Below are 18,909 nucleotides of genomic sequence, written 5' to 3' on the forward strand. Positions count from 1 at the left end.
ACATTTCAAGCAGTTTATTGCGTAATCTCAGCCACACTAAAATAAAAAAATAGATACGCATTTTTCTTAAGGGCAACGGAGCTTACTCTTTGCCTAAGAGGTAATAATAATGTAATAATTAGTCAAATTAAATCAACCGACATGACACATTTGTACAAAAAAAGACTTGATTTTGTTGAAACTGTCTGCTAATGAAAATACGAACAATTTTTAAAGTTGGCTGGCATGTATTTCAAAGTAAATAAATTGATAACAATATTAATAACAAACGCCAATGATTACCAAACATTCAAACACTAACGCAGAGCATAATCCCATGTATAATGTGATTATTAATGATGACGAAATTGCCTTGCAGCTGTTTATGCTAAAATATGCCACATTACTAGTCAATCTAGTCAGTTCATATCATGTTCCACTCAACCCAAACTTATTGGATTTTCTCTTCAATTGTAGCAAGTACAAGTCCGCATCCGTCTTCCTTTAAAGTCTATGTATTTCTGCATGGCTTAGCTTTTCACGTCTGTTGTATGCTACTAGAAAGCTCTCGACTCCAAGAGTTCAGCAAGGATACTCAAAGTTGATATACGTATTCCTAAGCCTTGGATGAGGACAAAATATCAATTTGGACATAATCTGTCTACGATTGCGCTCACGTTAAGGAGTGCACTTCGCAACAAGTATTAGTTTGAAATTTTGAAAAACTTCGCTAAAATTGAACGTAAAAATGAACCTGATCTTTCTACAAGATTACTCATAAAACTTAAATATTTTCCCTTGCCCTCACAGCAACTGATTCAATAGACGACATTAGACTGGATGGTCAAATACATATGTGTAACTTTTATGTATTGATATGAAGTTTCTTTCTTTATCTCCGAAGTTTCCTTAAAGGTTAAGGCCCCTGTAAGAGCCTTAAAAAAAGAGATCTTTTGATTATTTTTTTTTTGGGATAGAAAGAAAGGTAATATTAGGAGGTTGCGTTAATTTTGGTAATTTTTTCAACTGAAAGAAGCATTAATTGTGGAATATTGGTACAATAAATCAAAATAGTTTCCATTATTTTCTACAACATCAATACAACAATATTTTTGGCAACATGGCGATATTACGTCGAAATAACTTATATTGGTATGGCAGCAACCCACTCACCGGCCTACTTTCGCACTTGTTCAACTTTGCGGAACCGCGTGCCAGCTAAGCCATGCTGCACGGATCTGAACAAGTTGTGATCACGCGGAGCCATCTGTGGTGAGTACGCTGGATGTGGCAGAACTTCCCATTCGAGCTGCAACAGTGTATCTTGGACAACTCTGGCAGCAAGTGGCCGAAAAATGCCATCTTATGGCAATTCCTGTCGTCACTTTTAAAACGTTGGAACTGTTGGAACCGTTGGAAAACTAACAATGGGACAATGGGATATGCTGTGATGGAGCGGCATCACCATAAGCCTTTGAAAGTGTTTGGTGAGCTTTGACACCAGAATTCCCCGAATAAACAGAAAAAGTAATGAATTCGGCAAAATATGAATTTTGAGCGCTCCTTGGTTAGCGTCGGTGCACGCCGAATAAGTCGCTAATATTAAAGCGAAAACTGTTATTTTCTGTACAGAAAGGTCGAAAATCGTATTTGACTGCTACAAACACTGGTATTTCCTACTTCTCTATTGCTATGCTATTTTAAAGATATTACAAAATATTCTAACCCAAAAAATGAATATTGTTTGAGTTATTTCGCGATTTTCAAGAATTGTACTTTAGATAAACACAGTTAACACTTCATGTGCCCGTACATTGGCATACAATTTCGTTCAAAAAGCAAACTTAGTTGACCATTTAAAATCTTGTCACGTCTACAATTGTCTTTTTATGTCCATTTTTGTCCATGTTTAACTTTATCATTTAAGGGATTATTTAAGCCACTAAAACAAAAGATTTTTTAAAAAGTCTACAGTGGTCAGAAAGAAAAGAAAATGCCGAGAAAGAGATGTGGAGTATGGCCGCAGCCTATTATCGATCGATAAGTGTTGTGCCGACCAAGCGCTCTTATCACACTATATATGCGAGCAAGCATTATCAAACTCGACTGAGAAACTGACTTGGTAGAAGCGACTCGGCCATCCGAAGGTCCATTTCGCCTGCTTGGTTCTTTCCGAAGCATGCTCACCCACTCCAAAACACGTCTACCCAGTTTTGTAATCCATCCTTGTTAAGCGAACATTTACCAGAAAAATCATAAAGAACCAAATTGTTAGTCTCGAACCATTTTGCCCAAATTTCTTTTAAAGAAAATTTAATTAAATTAACTTTTATTAAAATAACAGGTAAGACCATCAGAGTCGAGCAAGGTAAAGTATCTAATGGTCGGCTTTGCCCATCTATGCCCTTTTCGTTCTTCGCTTACCAAAAATTATGCATTATTTTAATGTGAAAACATACTTTCATGACATTTCTCACCTTTAACAATGCTCAGAACGAATGCTCACGTTGCCTAAATATGAACTTAGTTTACTTCTCAAAGATTTTGTTATATTCCATTTGCTTCTGTCGTAAAATCCCACAAGTTAGACTTTGTCGCCGCAGAAAGGATTGTTTTTCATGAAAGCTTCCATATATTTGGGAGGGTCTAAAAACTACACCTGTTTGATCCAAATTTTCCACATTTCATTTTTACACTACGTTGCTACTATGGATCAGTTTTCATTAAAAAATATATGAAATTAGGCGCTTTTATCATGTAACTTTGAACAAATTAATTTTTATATATATTACATATATATTAATCATAAAATATCCAAAAATTGGCATTTTTACACTATAAAGGGTTATTGTGTATTGTGTGTGCTGGGGTCCAAATTCGGTCAAGCTAGGGTTTATATCAAATCATTATATCAAGGAAGTTTCGTTAAGAAATATTGAAAATTATAACTTTTTATATAAAGATTGACTTTAGTAGGAACTGTTATAATATATATATATATATATATATTCAAAAAATTTTTTCCAATTTTTTCACATTACTGTACAACACCGAAATGCTATTACTTAGCGCAATGATTTTTCGGTCGAGTGGTCGAAAAGGTAGCTCGATCAGAACGATTTTTAAAAGAGTCCGTCGTTAGGCCGAGAACCGTTGGGTTTTCGAAACTTTACGAGAATAATTGAAAAATGTAGTCTATACATTGAAACAAACAGTATATGGACAGACATCAGACGTATGGATGCAAGGACAAGTTTTGATCAATTCAGAAAGTGATTCGGAGTAGATTGGTACATCAAAAAGTGGGTTGACCGTAAATTGTCCTTGACGTTGTGTACTTACATTCATTCGCACAGGCATATAAGTTTATATCGCGGTTCAATCGTATGCGACATCTGCTAAGTATAAACCAATTTTGGATGAAACTTTTATCGCCTTAAAATGGCTTCAAAATTAATGCAAATTCGAAGAGAGACTCACGAATGACAATACGTGGCCATTGTCGTTTTCGGAAAAATATAGGAGTCATAGACTTCAACAAATTGTTCAATTGTAATTAGCAATCAATTACAATCAATCAATTTTTTGATACTAAAGACAACAGAAGCATCAAGCAATAATAACTAAAAAGAAGCTTATACTCTTTACCATAATAAAAAAGCAGCAGACATTTCATACGTAAACATGATGTTACTTAACGGCTCATTTAACTGCATAGTAATGTGAAAAAAGAATAAGAACAAAATGCCAAAAATGACATTTTGACGCCATCTATAATGACGAAATGTGAAACGAACTATAGGTATTCATCTTCTTTGTTCTCTTTTTTGCCGTGTTTTTATCTAACGAAATGGTTGTAAAGTTAAAGACGATTCTTCATCTCTATTATCTGCAACAAAACAGGAAATACGTACCAAAGCAATTTAAGGGCGTTTTCTTTTATTATAACATAAACTTGATAATTGTAATTTTGTAACATTTTTAGTATGAAAAAAAACACAGTTTTTAAGATAATTATTTTTGCATATTTAATTAATAAATTCTTGCAAATTGTCTAGAGGTTTGTTAACTCGATAATAAATAACCAAATATGTGAGGTCGTCTTTTTGGTGTAAATTTTCAATTTACTCAAATATTTGCTATGTGAATGTGTTCATACACATTTTCGATTTGATTTCAATAATTTATAACAAACTTAAAATAAGTCTTTTAGAGTTTGCCATCAATCACTAAATGTGCTTTTCTTTTGAAAACTGATATTATTACATCTTTGATGTGCATTGGGATATTTTATGCCCATTGACGGAAGAATTAAAGTACTCAATCCTTTTGTAACAACATCGAAAATCTTAACGTTAATATGTTTGATGTCAACTTATTGAGCCCACTAAAGTATTTCTAGTAGAAAATTGGCAGAGTTCCGGCAAGAATTAAAACTCTTAAAATACTTCTTCGTTTTGTTTCATCTATACATCCTTAACGAAATGCGCGTTAACTTCAAACGAAGTGTATTTCAAGAAAGTACCTACATTGATGCTAACGTTGTGTTGGAACCCCTTCTACGCAATTGTTACTTTTATTATTATTCTTGCTAAAGTCTTAATTTAGTGGAACTTTAGTAAAGCGTCGATCAGTATAGAATAGAATAGAAAAGAATAGAAAATGGAATAGAAAAGCAAGATAGGTCGATAATATGTGCTTTTTCTTGTCATTTATAGATTATCCGGTATTTCACCTATTGAAAGAAATCAATCAATGCGAATGCCATCTGTCGAAATTCAAGTATGATGTGAATAAAAGATAAGAAATGCCATTTAAATATTTAGACTATGATTTCATAGTATGAAGCGCAGACGGCCCATATCGGTCAGCTAACTGCTACAAATTAATAAGATAGAGAAGATTTCTGCATTACCGTTTTGCACTCTCATTGAGGCTTGCATGTACCACATAAGCAAAAAGCTCAATTTTGGCTCAATGTTGGCTGCTTCGCCAATCCACGTCAGAAATAGAGCATGCCAAAATAACATTGAACAGTTCAAAACTGCTGTATTTTTCAAGATGGAGTTCGCAAAATTGTCAAATTTTCCCTTTCAATTTAATAGGCTGAAATACTTATACTCAGCAATTTTTATCGAGAAACATTTATGAATTGGAATTTTTTCTCATAAGTAGAACAATGCGTTATTAGGAAGTGGTCGCAAAAATCGCCAAATCCCATCCATTTCTAATGGTGTTTGTCCTTTAGCGAAAACATGTCACTACGCAAGATTTTATCGAAATTTACCAAACATTGCGATTACTAGATTGAGTCATGGGCAGACATCTAATATACGGGCAAAAACACGAACAAATGGAGAGCTTAAATCTTCTGCCCTTCTAGGCAAAAAGTTAATATACATCCTACATCAGAAGCGGTGTGTAGACTCAAAATTCGAGGAACATGTGTGCACTCTACAAAAGTACGGCAATGTCAACTTGTGTATAACTATAACTCATTTTCTTCTTCCTTCAGGTAGTTATCAAGAGTATTACTCTCCCTTAATTCAACAAATTCAACTATGGCGGTCTATTGCTGACATTCCAAAGAACCCAAAAGTACAGATAAAGAAACAGATAAGTTCTTACTGGTTTGTAGCTGGATTTTGATATGTAATATGTAAGTATAGGAAACATGGTGAAAACTTCAAAACATCATATTAGATGAAAATAGCTTCGATTAATTCACTATAGCGTCTTCTAAATATGCAGATATATATTTCATTTTCTTTATTCGCTCCTAACCCACGTTTCTCAAGTTTCAACCTCAATTTTACGGACTTTAAGAATGACGATATAATTTTTGAATATATATGAAAGACTTAGCACTTTTCCTTCTTTAATGCTTATAACATAAGATTTTTAACAATAAATTGTCAGAATTCTTCTAAGCTGGGAATACTATAATCTATACCTCTCTGCCTTCCCCTCTCTCTTCGGCGAGGCTAAATAGAGTGTCACTATTCTAGGATTTCTTAATTAGTATCCAAAATTTTTTATTTTTACTTATGAAAAAAGGTTAACAATATTAGAACAACAATAACAAAGACCAGAAAGATTTGTAAATACGTCTCTCCGATATTGAAAAATATATATTGCTTTTTCAAACAATTAAGTGTACAAAGAAATTGTTGAATTTACTTTTGTAAGTGAACAGCTGCAAATTTTACCAATATTTTTTGCGCTAATCCTCGCAGGTTATGAGGTCATAAAATTTACAATTTAAAGGAAATTCAGTTTTTGAATTCAGGGTTTTACCGAAATTGCGTTAGATAAACAAATTTATGAGTATTTATATATGCATGTACATATAACATATTAGGCTGAAAGGCTTTATATATCCTGGGACGGCAAAGAAACGAAGTCACTTTATCATTGTTAAGCGAACAGTAACATTAAACACATCAATAGTGAAAGAAAAAATTAATTAAAACATCAAAAATGACTCTTGATACTACGTTTGCCAATATGTCTCAACCACGTATACTATCGACATTTCGCGTGAGCACAAAGTATTTCACGCCTGAGGATCTTGAACTCTACGTCGAAAGTAATGAAATCTTGCAACGCTTAGAACGTAAAAAACAAGAACGAAAGGAGATAAAACGTGCTGCTAAAGCTATTTATAACAATTCGATAAGACACTACAATACTCTAGCGCACATTAATGGATTAGCAGAAAGTTCTTTTGCACTGTCAATTAATGAATCCATAGATGAGCCTCTATTGATAATGGAAAATAGAAAAGTACCTTCGACACCTGATAAAGCCGAATTTGATGAAAGCTATTTTTCTTGGCCAAGCAGCAGACAAAGTACACCACGTCATATGCCTAAGTGCGATTTTAGCAAGCAACATCCGAAACTCTGCACTCCTTTGTCACAAAGTTTCGTAAACTTAACCTTGAACTCATCGGAATCCGGAGTCTTTGCTAATGACAATGCACGGTGTAAGACTTTACCTATGCGCCAAAAAGGAGAACCAATTAAAAAATCACCATCGGTTGCTTTATCTTCACCTCTTAAACGCTGGTTACCCAGAACGAAAAATTCTGTTAAATTGCTTTCATGTAGAGTTATAGATGAATACGAAAACTTAAAAATCTACGAAGAGGAAAAACAACGTAATAACAACTCCAATGTTTTTAATGAACCAGCAAAAAAAATTAATTTGAAAAAATTCGCAACTTTAATTAGGACGAAGTCGAAAAAAAACTGCGTCTACGCTATCCAGAAAAAAAGTGTCGTGGATAATTCCTTTAACTACTTGAGTTTATAATATCGCAATGCGATCGACAATAAATTCGAAGTTCCTTAATCTACCTCCAATATGTAAAATGTAAAAATGCTAATTAATGTTTATTTTAATATTTTCTGAAATTGATTTTTAATAAATATTTTTATCACAAAAATGAATCAATTTATCTTTTTTATTTCACGATAAGATTTCATTAGAAAACGTAGCATTTAAGGGGTCGAGGGATTTTTCGTTACATGGAATTTGTTCCTTCGGTACGCTGAATAAAACCAAATTTTTTTACCGAAGTCAGGGTAAGAGAATAAAAAAGTGTTGTCTTGTATGGAAGGAAAGGTAATAGATTAATAAGATCTGCGTAATTGTTAATATTTAAACATCCAAAATAATGCTAGTTGTGAAAAATATCAAAAGATTGCAGCATCAAGCGAGTCAAGGATGGCTCTTTCTTTAACTGACTCTGCCACTTGTATCGAAAAAAAAAGAAATTTAATCTATATAAATACAACGAGTCTAGTAAGTAGGTAGAGTTTTTAGAAATATTGATTTTCTGTGATTTTCTAAAAGTATTTCGATGAAAAATTAAAATTTCCGAGCAGAAAAGTCCATATTTTGCTTATGGATAGCGTTTAAGTTAAGTTATTGAAATTCCCTTAGGTATTTATAGTTAAAACTTTATTTTACGAATATTACAAAATTCCAATGGAAATCGTTAGAATTGGTGGTTTGCCCTTTTTAAAGACTGGATTTCGACATAACGACTTTTGAAACCTGCTGTAGACATATTTTTTTGCTATAATAAATTTTTGTTGTTATCAAGACTTTATTATCCTTTAAATACAAAATTGTCCTTTCTCGGTCATTCCCTTTTCTTGTGGCTGTACCTCCCGACCGGATTTAATTTTCTTATTTATTTTCTTATTTGCTCTCTTTTGTGTGGAAAACGGATATGTCTGCGACTTACGTTGTAGTAGGCCTGCACTTTGACCGATTTGGACCGTTTTCAGTGGCGACATAGGTGCAACTACTTCCAATATTTCTGCCGAATTTGAACTCAGTAACTTCATTTTCATGCCCAGTATGTTTATGGAAACGTTAACCGGACGCATGGACGGATGTGGTTATATCGATTCAGAACTTGGTGCTGATCAGCGTTATGTATACTTTGTAAAATCTTTGGGGCTTTCTTCTGAATGTTGCAAACGTCTCAAATAAAAAATTAGAAAATGAAATTATTCTTTATAAACCCATAAAAAAAAAGACTTGAAGGTATGAAATTTAATATGAAAGAGAAAGCAAAATTTTTAAATTATCGATTTTTCTAAAACAAAACACTAATATTTTTTTGCGTAGACTAAGACTTTTTAAAACCTTTTTCCTAGTTATGTAAAATAAAAAAATTATATTGAACTTCATTTCCAACCTTCAATGTTGATAGTAAACAGAATCAGGTATATAATAAATTTTACATCGCTTTACATCCTCGTCCGATTAGGAAATCGTGGTTGCGTCGTAGCTTAACCCTTAAAATATTTTTTGAAAATGGAAATATTTCTAAAAATTTTTTATAAAATATTGTAAATTGTCCGTAGAACCAGAATCCGAATACCCATTGTTCTTTGAAGTAGTCGTATAGCCGCAACTATCTGTCTTGAACAAGCTACAATAGAACATTTCTCTAAGAAAATTAATGATGGGGGGTTAGGTTAATTTTATCGTGCATTTATCGTAACAAAAAGTTTCTTGTTTGACTCAGCTTTTTCAGTTCATATCCAGTATTCATCAACAAAATTTCGAGAATGTCCATGTTCGTTTTCATATGTGCTTGCTTAATTCCTGGAACTGCGATATTTTCACTAATTCATATAAAAACTTCATAAGCAATGGGAGTTGCATTTTAAAATATCTTTTTTATACTTGTTATATGGATATAGACTTAGAACATGCCAATCCTTATGATGGCCAATTTCAAATTTACGAAGAAATATCATATACACATGCAAGTATTTATAGATATTAAATTAAAAAAAAAAAAAGATTTACACCTTATATTTTTAGTTAATAGGGTTAACTTTCTGGTCTTTTTACCTATGCTGTGTCGATGGGAGGTAGTACATTTGTTAATTTTTTTGCTAATTTCCTTGATTTAATTTTGGGAAAAGTTTTCATTTTCATGAAATAAGCTGACAGATAAAATATGCTGACGGAATTTACCCATCTCAAAAACTTTATTTACCGTCTGAGAGGGAGAAGTTTGCAACAGTTCACTTAAACTTAATTAAGCAATGGTATATTATGACTTTATCGAAGGGAAATAGCAAAATTTTGAAAGTATCTCACACAGCACACCGATAAAATATTTCGCGTCAGCACTGAACACGTGCACAATTCGATACTCGGGCCATCTGAGCACACCAAGTTGGGACGTGCCAGCAAAACTAATTACAACTCGTTCAACTGCTCTGCCCGTCAAATACATAAAATGGGTTATCGTTTCTCGAGAATACTTTTGCCCCCTCAGATTGCTTGTGCAGATGAACCGATTTTGATGATGACATTAAAAAAGTAGTTTTCTCTTATCAAATTCTAATTAAAGTTCACCGAGTTGTCTGCTTTTATGTACACATAGACATGCGCCCACCATAATCTTAAGGGGCTCCGGTCTTAGTTTTATCGGAATTGGCTATACTCTCCTGGTTGGTTCCGGATTGCCAATACTTTGTTCGACGAGATCTGGAACTTTTTGCCGAGAGTAATGAAACTCTTGAAAGTTTGAAACGGCAATCATGTGACTAAAGGAACGTAAAACATGCAATCATAATTATTTACAAAAATTCAGTAAAAAGCCCTATGTCTCGTGAACGTGAATGCAAAATTTCTTTGAAAGAAATGTTGTTTAAAAAGCGCGACGATGTCTACGCGGTTCGATCGTGTTTTTGAATTGGTACATTCGGAAAATTAAGATTAGGATACAGTTTATTCTGCGCTTGGCAAAAGGAAGTTTTCAAATAAATACTCAAACACTAATATATATATAACCCCATCAAGTAAAAACAATGATAATCCCACACTCGAATGAATCTTTGATATGAATGTACCACTTAATAATATTTTTTTAAACGTGAGAGTATCAGTGAACTATATATATATATATATATTTATACAATAAACCAATTTATTATAATACCATAAAGCAATGTATATGATGGATGCATAAAACCAAATTGTTTGTTTGATAGGTACCAAAAAGACCATGAATTTATCGAAGCGTTTCAAATAAAAATTTTTGCGTTTCAGTTTGGTGGTGCGTTTATGTTGAACTATGATTAACCGTTTTTTTATACATTATTCCACATTTAATTACCGATTGACGATTTTCACATACTTATCTCAGCCAACGATTATTTAACTCTCGCTCATAAGTCTACGCAGCTTCCTATTTCGTTTTCTTTTCTCTTCTTTTACTTTTCTATATCTTCGCACACACAAACGCATCGACCTCATCAAAATGTAGAAAATAAAGTTTTAAGTATTTCGTTTATGTGTGACATTGGCTTGACACTTGTTGAATTGAGATGATTTATGGAATCCGGTGTGGTACACTTGTTTCCGCAGCGTATCACGCGACTAACGATTATTTGTAAGCAGGCGGTCTCATTATATGAACCACAATGTACCAGACAATTGTCGTAAGTGTCAAGTAATGAAAATAAATGCATAAAGGAAATGACAAATGTGGGTCACATTTAATAAAAATAATAAAGAAAGATTTAATAATAATTTAAAATAGACTATTATTGATAAGATTTAATTTATAATACCGTAGGTTTAGGACATAAGTATTAAAAATCTTTTGGACGACTACTATGGCCTTAGTTTTATTGAGTACCCCTGATCCACGAAATATGACTCAATTGGCAGTATATTTTGGCTGGCACTATCCAATCTCCACAAAAGAATTGCTTACATTTGTATACATAAAGCAGTTTTAGATAATCAAATGATTATTCTTTTATTAAATCTGTCAATTTGGAATCACACAGAAGGCACACATGTTTATTATTAGCGTAAAATCATGAATCGATTTAATGCAACGTGTTTTTCTGACCCTGGCTTCTTGTGGTAGTTAAATAAAAATTTGCAACTTATCACATGACAGCAGAAAACAGTGGCATTTTTAACTTAAAAAATTGGGAGAAAAATTGTAAATAAACAGAGCTGATTACAGACGTTCAAAATAAGGAACTAATAACTTATAACTTCTTTTAGATATTGATGACAACTGTAAAAGGTTGTCAAAAACGTTTACACTTATTGTAAGAATGCCCGTCCGTCTGTCTTTGTAATGCCTGTTGTAAATATTCTTCTGCCGCAAAAGTGAAGCTATCGCCTTAAAATTTGCCTGAAACATTGGATGTAAAGGCTTCGGTCACAACTCGTTATATATTTTCTCGCTTGTATTCAAAATAAAGTGAAATTTCCACTTATTTTTTGAACGTCCCGGAATATTCTATTGGACTATATTTCGACGCTTGTATTAAGATTAAGGTAAAGTGAATGTAATTCCTATGATTAGCTTAAGTTTTCCGCATTGTTCATGTTATAAATTCAACATTTTCACTTGGCACTCTCAGCCTAAATTCGAAAACACCATACCAGAAAAGAAAAAAAAAAACGAAAATATAAAAATAGTAATGCATACCTTACTGCAGATAGAAACGTAAATCTGCATACTTGCTTCGTACGAATGGCTCAAGTATGTTCTTACTTTTGAGTAAGTCGCAACCTAGAACACATGAAACGCGAACATCATTTTTTCAAATTGTGTTATTGATAATACGCTAATCTGTAGATAATATGTAGCTTAGAATATTATTTATTCAATGCGAGCTGAGAACTAGTGAAATGTATCAACCATTCGATTGCTGTGCTTCGTGAAAACATACATAATTGCAACGCGAATACTCTATAAGTCAACTTAAGACCTAGTTTTTAATAGAGGATTTGCTATCATCGTAAGCATAAAAAAACGTAATTTCTCTGCTGATTTACTCCCTTGGCTTAAGTGCAAAGAATTCATGTAAAGTATGGTTCTACTATGAAGACCTTTACCAAATATCAAATAAAATAGAAAAGAATCGAGCATATAAGATATGCACAAGATATAAATAAAGGACGGGGAAATGGGCAAAGAAAATAAGGAAGGTTGGTAAGAAAGTAACGTCCGTCACACTTTTATCGAATAAAACCCATATAAAGTATATGTATTTTTTGTTAATGCACATGAAAATTAATAGGGAAAGTAGAATTTCACTTCAGTGCAACGTGTTTTAAACGATTTTCATTCGCAGTTACAAGTATTAATTCGTTAATCGTTTAAATATGCATGTGATAACGAGATTATTTCAGATAAATCGTTTGACTGCAGTTAACAAAAATTAATTCTTTTTAAAAACGCATAACTTTTTTTATTGATTTTGTTTTAAATTTTGTTAGGAATTAAGGCCAACTTAGAATACAATAAATTCTTCGCGTTTTTATAAGCAATCGCCAAATCTTCGTTGGAATTTGACATGGTTGTATTCTGTGCTACTCCTTGTTGCAATAACTTATTTTCAAACTTTTTGATGGTTTCTAAGATATTGATTAAAATATCCCAATCTTTAAGAGAGAAATTCCAGCTGTTTATACAATTATTATCGTAGTTAATATTTTCCATTTTAAGTTTAGATGTACTTTCGCAATGTGATTCTGTCGCATTTACGTCACTTTCGGCTTCCCAAGCGTAGTATGGTATGACTTGTGGTCCTTCTTCTTCTTCACTTGATATATCACTTTCATTCTCAGAATTATTTGACACGGTATCTTCAACGACCAACGATACGTCGTTAGACGCTGCATAATAGTCAATTTGTATCGAGGGTAACATGGAATAGAATATATTTTTGGCATTTTGATAGGCAACCCGATAATTAGAATGGTCCTTCATACCTTTTTCATTTTCTGTATGTTCTTCAGCTTTGTTTTTCTCAAATCTTGCAATTGTTTCTAAACTGATAATGAAATTATTCCAATTTTCGTGTGAAAAGGTCCACTTCTTTATATCGTATAATTGTGGAAGGATTGTTCCATAGTCTTCGATCAAAATATTGCTCATTTTAACTTAATTAATAAAACACTTTGTTTTCAATTTGCTCGTTTTCTTTACTACACTTAAATTCTTCTGAAAGAATGAATGCAGAATGAAGACAATATTTTATATACTTCTACATTTAAGCCGAACTTAACATCAATATGATCAATAGAATTCCGATAAACTTCCAAAGAAATTTTATTACTTTGCTCTATCTTTAGTAGTGTAAAGTGACCCGTTTACTAGTAAAATGGTCAGGCAGAATTTTCGTAGGTTTTCCATTTTATGGCCTAATTACCCCTAGCATTTGTATTTTGGCAAATTTACTCTAAAATCTAAATTATTTCATAAATAATAATTTTGTTCTGTTTTGTTTTCAGGTATGTATTAAAAGGATATGTTAGCATAAATGTATATAAAGCGCTCTCTGTAAGTAAAAGTTATCATAATTTTCCTTTAATGAGTTTTAAGTTCCTTCAAAATTTCAAAAATACTAACATTTACCATTTTATACTGCCAAATGGTTAAATTAATCTTCCATTGCTTTTGAATTCTTCCGTTAGGTACCAAAGCTTACTAAAAAAAGGAAATAAAAGCTTTTTTCATTTTTACTAGTCTTACAATATATTATTTGACATTTATCGTGGCTTTTGTCATTGTTTGCAAAATTCATAGCACAAGAAAAGCTTTAATGTGTGATACTCTCACGTAATGTTGTCAATATGGCAAAACAAATACGAATATGTTAAGTTTCACATTATTTTTTTTTTTTTACTTGTTTGGTCTGGCTCCAGTTATATCTACGAAAGTAAAAGTCGAAAGAAGTCGGAAATAAAAGCACATCCATATAATTTTTTACTAACCATGGGAATACGCTTTGTCCTATAAGGGCTGCACTTTCACAATATTATCGTAATTTTTTCGGTAGCAAGATACTTAAAGAGCTGGATTGTCTTGTATGGAAATACAATTAAAACAAATCTTACGCTTAACAATCCTACAATTGCTTTGGAGTTTTAGAAACAGCGCAGAAAACTCTTTAACTCTCATTAGTCGATGAAAAATATACAAAAGCTAATATCTGCAATTGTTTACCATTTAAATCAAATCGTTGCTTAGTACCTGGCATTTGTGCATATATATAATTGGATTTACTGGACACCACTTCGCATAACACAGTTGTTCATATGACGACATTTTAAAATAAGTAAATAAAAAGAAAAGTGATCCAATCTGAATCATTTTCAAAAACATGTCGGCGTATTAAATAACGTCAAATATCAAAAAAATTTCGACCTTTACAATGAAAACAAGAATTCGTGAGAAGACATTCCATGGACTGATGGACAGACAGACAACTTTGTATTTGTTCAAAAACAGGTTTTTAATCAATCGCTATAACAAAAACTGAATATGTCTGAAGTCCTTATATATATTACATACATCCGCACAAACTTAATATACCCGTGTATCACGAATATTGTATGGAAAATGCATTAAAATTATATATAATAAATTTTATAACGACCATGTAAGGAAATTTGTATATTCTACTTTGCAAATTTTTAAATTTGATATGAGCTCTAGTAATAATCATCCGAATAGCAAATCCAGTTAAAAGCTAAATTTATCTAATAGAGAATGCGTTTAATTAAATTCCTTTTATTTAAAAATGTCTGAAAAACACTAATAAAGTCTAGAAATTTTCAAAACAGAGCTATTATTACTTAATGGTACTATAAAAATGTACTATTACAAAAAGGTAGAAAATTTTTTCCCATTCCTACGGGACATACGCAAAATACCTGGCAGGAGAATTATTTCGATATTTTTCGCTTTCATAGACATCTATCGAATATGTTGTCTTTTTTATTCTGAAAAACGTTTAAAAAGATCGTCAAAAAAGTGATAACAACAATGCAATCAACTGTAAAAGAAATAAACGCATTATTTCGAGAAAAACTCACAATTATGTAAGGAGAAAGGGTATCCTGAATCTTTTTGAAACTGTTTTTATACAAACATTCTACTGCAAATAGTATAAACGTACCTTCATTCGAAGCAAAGTTATTGATAAAGTAACTCATCATTTTATGAAAAAATCAGCTATTTTGACAACATTTTTCTTACTCTCCCAAGAATATTATCCATATAACTTCCTCTCCTATTCTCTTCGAAAGTGTTAACAGAATAATAAAAACAAAAAGAAAAACAGGTATCGTGACAAAAAAGACTGAAGAAAATTAAGTTGAAATCCTAAAAAGGTTTAAAGAAAAACTTAAACGCAGACCTAATGCGAGTATCTATCATACTTTTGTGAAAAATTGTAGCATACATAAAAGGTGCAGCAAGTGAAATCCCACAGAAAAGCTCCTAAAAAAAGAAAAGAAAATCACTTAACACAACTGATATCTGAATATAATATAAAAATTATTGAAGAAAGAAAAGATTTAAAACTATTATGATATAAGTATATATATATACATATATATGCATATGCATAAAAGTTGGGTTAATGGTGTTAAATATAAGAAAATGACTAACCCTACAATTTTTATAACGGTTAAAGAAACTTGTGTTAATTTCGAGTAAAAGTTGGTTGTACATATGTGCTTATGATTGTTTTTGAGTATGGTTGTTTTGAGTTGTATGAAGAAAGATTCCATATTCTCATGTATAATGTAACTTTTTGCTTATCATTTCCATGGGCCTTTTTGTATAGAATTATAAGTTTATATATATTTAGTTGCGCTGTTTCCTTTTTTTCGTGCTTTTCACTAATCATAACATTGTCAAAGTATAGGCAAATACATGCTTTTAATTGTGTATGTACGAATGAGTATTTTTCTTAAGCACTTATGGCAGTTATACTAACGACTTTTTAAGGTCAGCCTTCTCGTATAGCATACAATTTATAAATTGGTTGCTTACATTTTTCTTCTTTGAAAGGAATAGAGTCGGAATAAAGGAAGAAAGTGACAATGAAATATTCAAAGTAAACTGAAATATTTGAATTTTTCAGTAAATTAACTTCAAAGTAATGAAATTCATGCTATTTTCCAAAAGTAATTACATTGCCAGTAAAAAATCCTTACACGTTGCAACGGTTATTAGTCTTAGCGTATTATTGCCCTCACGTATATGAATTTTGTGTAGTTGTTAAGAAACTGAAGTATAGATACTTGAATGCACACAAAAAAAATTGAAAAAACAACAAATAATTTTAAATTCTTTAAAATCCAATGCAAATAACAGGCGGCAACTAGTGAACGGAGAGCTGATATAGTTTACTAACAAATTAATTCATTATGTAAAATTTTCCTAATTACCTGTTGCTATGAAAGGTTAGAACGTTGTGCAAAGCATTTAAGAAAATATAAAAAAAAAAATTTGGAAAACTTGGCAAAATTCTTTTTAATTAAGTTAGTGCAAAAGTTTGTGACACTCCTAAATAATATTTAAAAAAATATTATCCATCAACTATTTGCTTAATATAGTAAATGAAATGAAATTTTCTCTCTTGGATCCTATGATTGTGAAAGACAGCGCCTTAAATCTTGGACATCTCAGTGAGGAATCTACGAGTTCTAATTTAAACAAAACACTTGATGTACATAATTTGACTCAAATGTTTTAATTTTCGCCCACTGGTTGCGATATTTGATTACACAAATGGAAAAAAGTGTCCTTCGAACAAAAAAAGAAAAACTGCTTCTTTTTTTTTGAAAATGCTGCAAAGTGCTGCGAAGTCACAAAAAGACGTATTAAAGCCGTATAAAAAAAATTGTACTTAGCGGGGATGCGGCGGAAGTGATTTGCGACATTTTAATGCAGAAAGTAACGAGGTCGGTCTAGTAAAGATTTTTGGCATTTGATCGACAAGCCTACATGTCGGACATAACGTCAACACACACTGACCAACTTTTACAAAAATTTGGAACGAAAAATAAAATGTGTTTTGTTATATCTATTGTCGAAAGAGATGGGTGGGGTGTGGAGGGAATGCCTCCGCTTTATTAAAACATTTGCAATAACCAGAGACTTAAGAAATCTATTAATTACAGATCTCTTTGATCAGTACCAAATTAGGCATCGATACGTCCGCATACATGTCTGCCGTAAATACTACACATTCACATTCGGTAATAACATTGGTAGGTCTTGAACGTAGTTTTGCATTAAAAATTGACCAAATGGGTTAAAGAATAAGCCTGCAATACACTGAAAAGTTTATAGTTTCTTTTCTAAACAAGAAAGAGCGGCGGGAAAGAATGGACACAGCCGAATATAGTTTCCTTATTTATTTTTATGTACATTTGCTCTTAATACGTTTTTTTTTTTTTTTTATTTTCTGGAACGCACTCGTATTTCGAACTTCTGGCTTAATTATAAAACTATCTTGAACAACTATTAGATGAAATCCATTTTTCTCCTTTGTAATTATTTGCTTACCAAGCAGAGCAAATCGATTGTGCTGCAATAGGAAATCGATGATAATCGAATATTATATCATCTTTCTTAGAAGCGTCCTTGGTCCAGTAATGTAGCTTCATAGATTAACTAATTTTTACAACAACTTAATGTTTATCCTCTAAAAAGTACAAAAGTTTCATAAAAATAAAAGCCATAATAATACAAATATAAAGGTTTTAAAGCCAATTTTATAAACATGTGCACCAACCATTCTAAGCACTCTAGGCATGGACATTTATGATCCAGTGCATTTACGAAAATTCTAAACGCTATCAACGTAGGGCAGTGCGAACAAAGCCCACAATTAAAATAAAGCAATTATGTTGGAATGTGACGTGGAACTGAAATATAAGGTAAATATATAAAAATAAAAGGTTTTTTCTTCTTAAATTGTTGAAAAACTTACTTAACAACTCATAATTTTTTATTCTCTTCGTCAATACTTTGTCTCTTAATAAATAATTCACGATTTATAAAAATTCTGAGATATCTCAAACAAAAAAAAGAAAAAGTTAACAAGAGAAATGAAGCCCGTCTAGGTAACCGGTATGTCTCTTTTTGGAGGGAAAATTTTTTTGGACAACCATTATTCTTCTTTAAAGCACAACCGTGTTTTTTTGTTTTTGTATCCTACACTACACCTGTGATACTGTTTGTATTAATTTTGTTGTAAAATGTCTTCAGAAAAAATTTTGGTATACTGGTATTTTGGCGTGCTTCTGCCGCAGAACGAACATTCTTGACATGGTTTGGATCGAAACATTTTTGTGCGCGTGGATACCTTTTAGGAACACTAGGTGTGTTTTGTTTCTATTAAAGGGAGAACATTTCTGATTTAGCCTAATATAAGCCTCATGCCACATGCACAAAGGCAGCCCTGGATTCGTTTATATTTTCGGAACTTCAAAATTAATGGCCAACGCGGGAAGTATTTAGCACTAAGAAATGCTTGGCATACATTTCGCACCATAAGAAGTAAGAAAATTATATTCGGTGGGGGCGGTATCTCGCATACTCACCGGTGTTCTTCT

At 32.1% G+C, this 18,909-nt stretch overlaps 2 protein-coding genes across 7 annotated transcripts in view; both read left to right on the plus strand.

Moving 5' to 3' along the window:
• LOC119640222 overlaps positions 1-7,367 on the plus strand; it is a 29,813-nt gene extending 22,446 nt beyond the window's left edge. The window contains exons 1-2 of one of the 2 annotated variants that reach the window (XM_038038095.1): positions 4,373-5,441; positions 5,495-7,367. In XM_038038095.1, the coding sequence (XP_037894023.1) occupies positions 6,460-7,296 (837 nt within the window). In that variant the 5' untranslated portion in view covers positions 4,373-5,441; positions 5,495-6,459 and the 3' untranslated portion in view covers positions 7,297-7,367. Of the gene's footprint in view, positions 1-4,372 lie in introns of those variants that run through there. The other variant, XM_038038096.1, reaches the window with a different exon arrangement.
• LOC119640220 overlaps positions 1-18,909 on the plus strand; it is an 89,590-nt gene that overhangs the window by 39,613 nt on the left and 31,068 nt on the right. Inside the window, exon 1 of one of the 5 annotated variants that reach the window (XM_038038094.1) lies at positions 15,937-18,231. The exons of the other annotated variants lie outside the window; for them this stretch is intronic. Coding sequence (XP_037894022.1) covers positions 18,199-18,231 — 33 coding nt within the window. The 5' untranslated portion in view covers positions 15,937-18,198. Of the gene's footprint in view, positions 1-15,936; positions 18,232-18,909 lie in introns of those variants that run through there. 5 annotated transcript variants of the gene reach the window in all.

The sequence above is a fragment of the Glossina fuscipes genome, unplaced genomic scaffold, assembly GCF_014805625.2.
Source record: "Glossina fuscipes isolate IAEA_lab_2018 unplaced genomic scaffold, Yale_Gfus_2 116, whole genome shotgun sequence".
Lineage (NCBI taxonomy): Eukaryota > Metazoa > Arthropoda > Insecta > Diptera > Glossinidae > Glossina > Glossina fuscipes.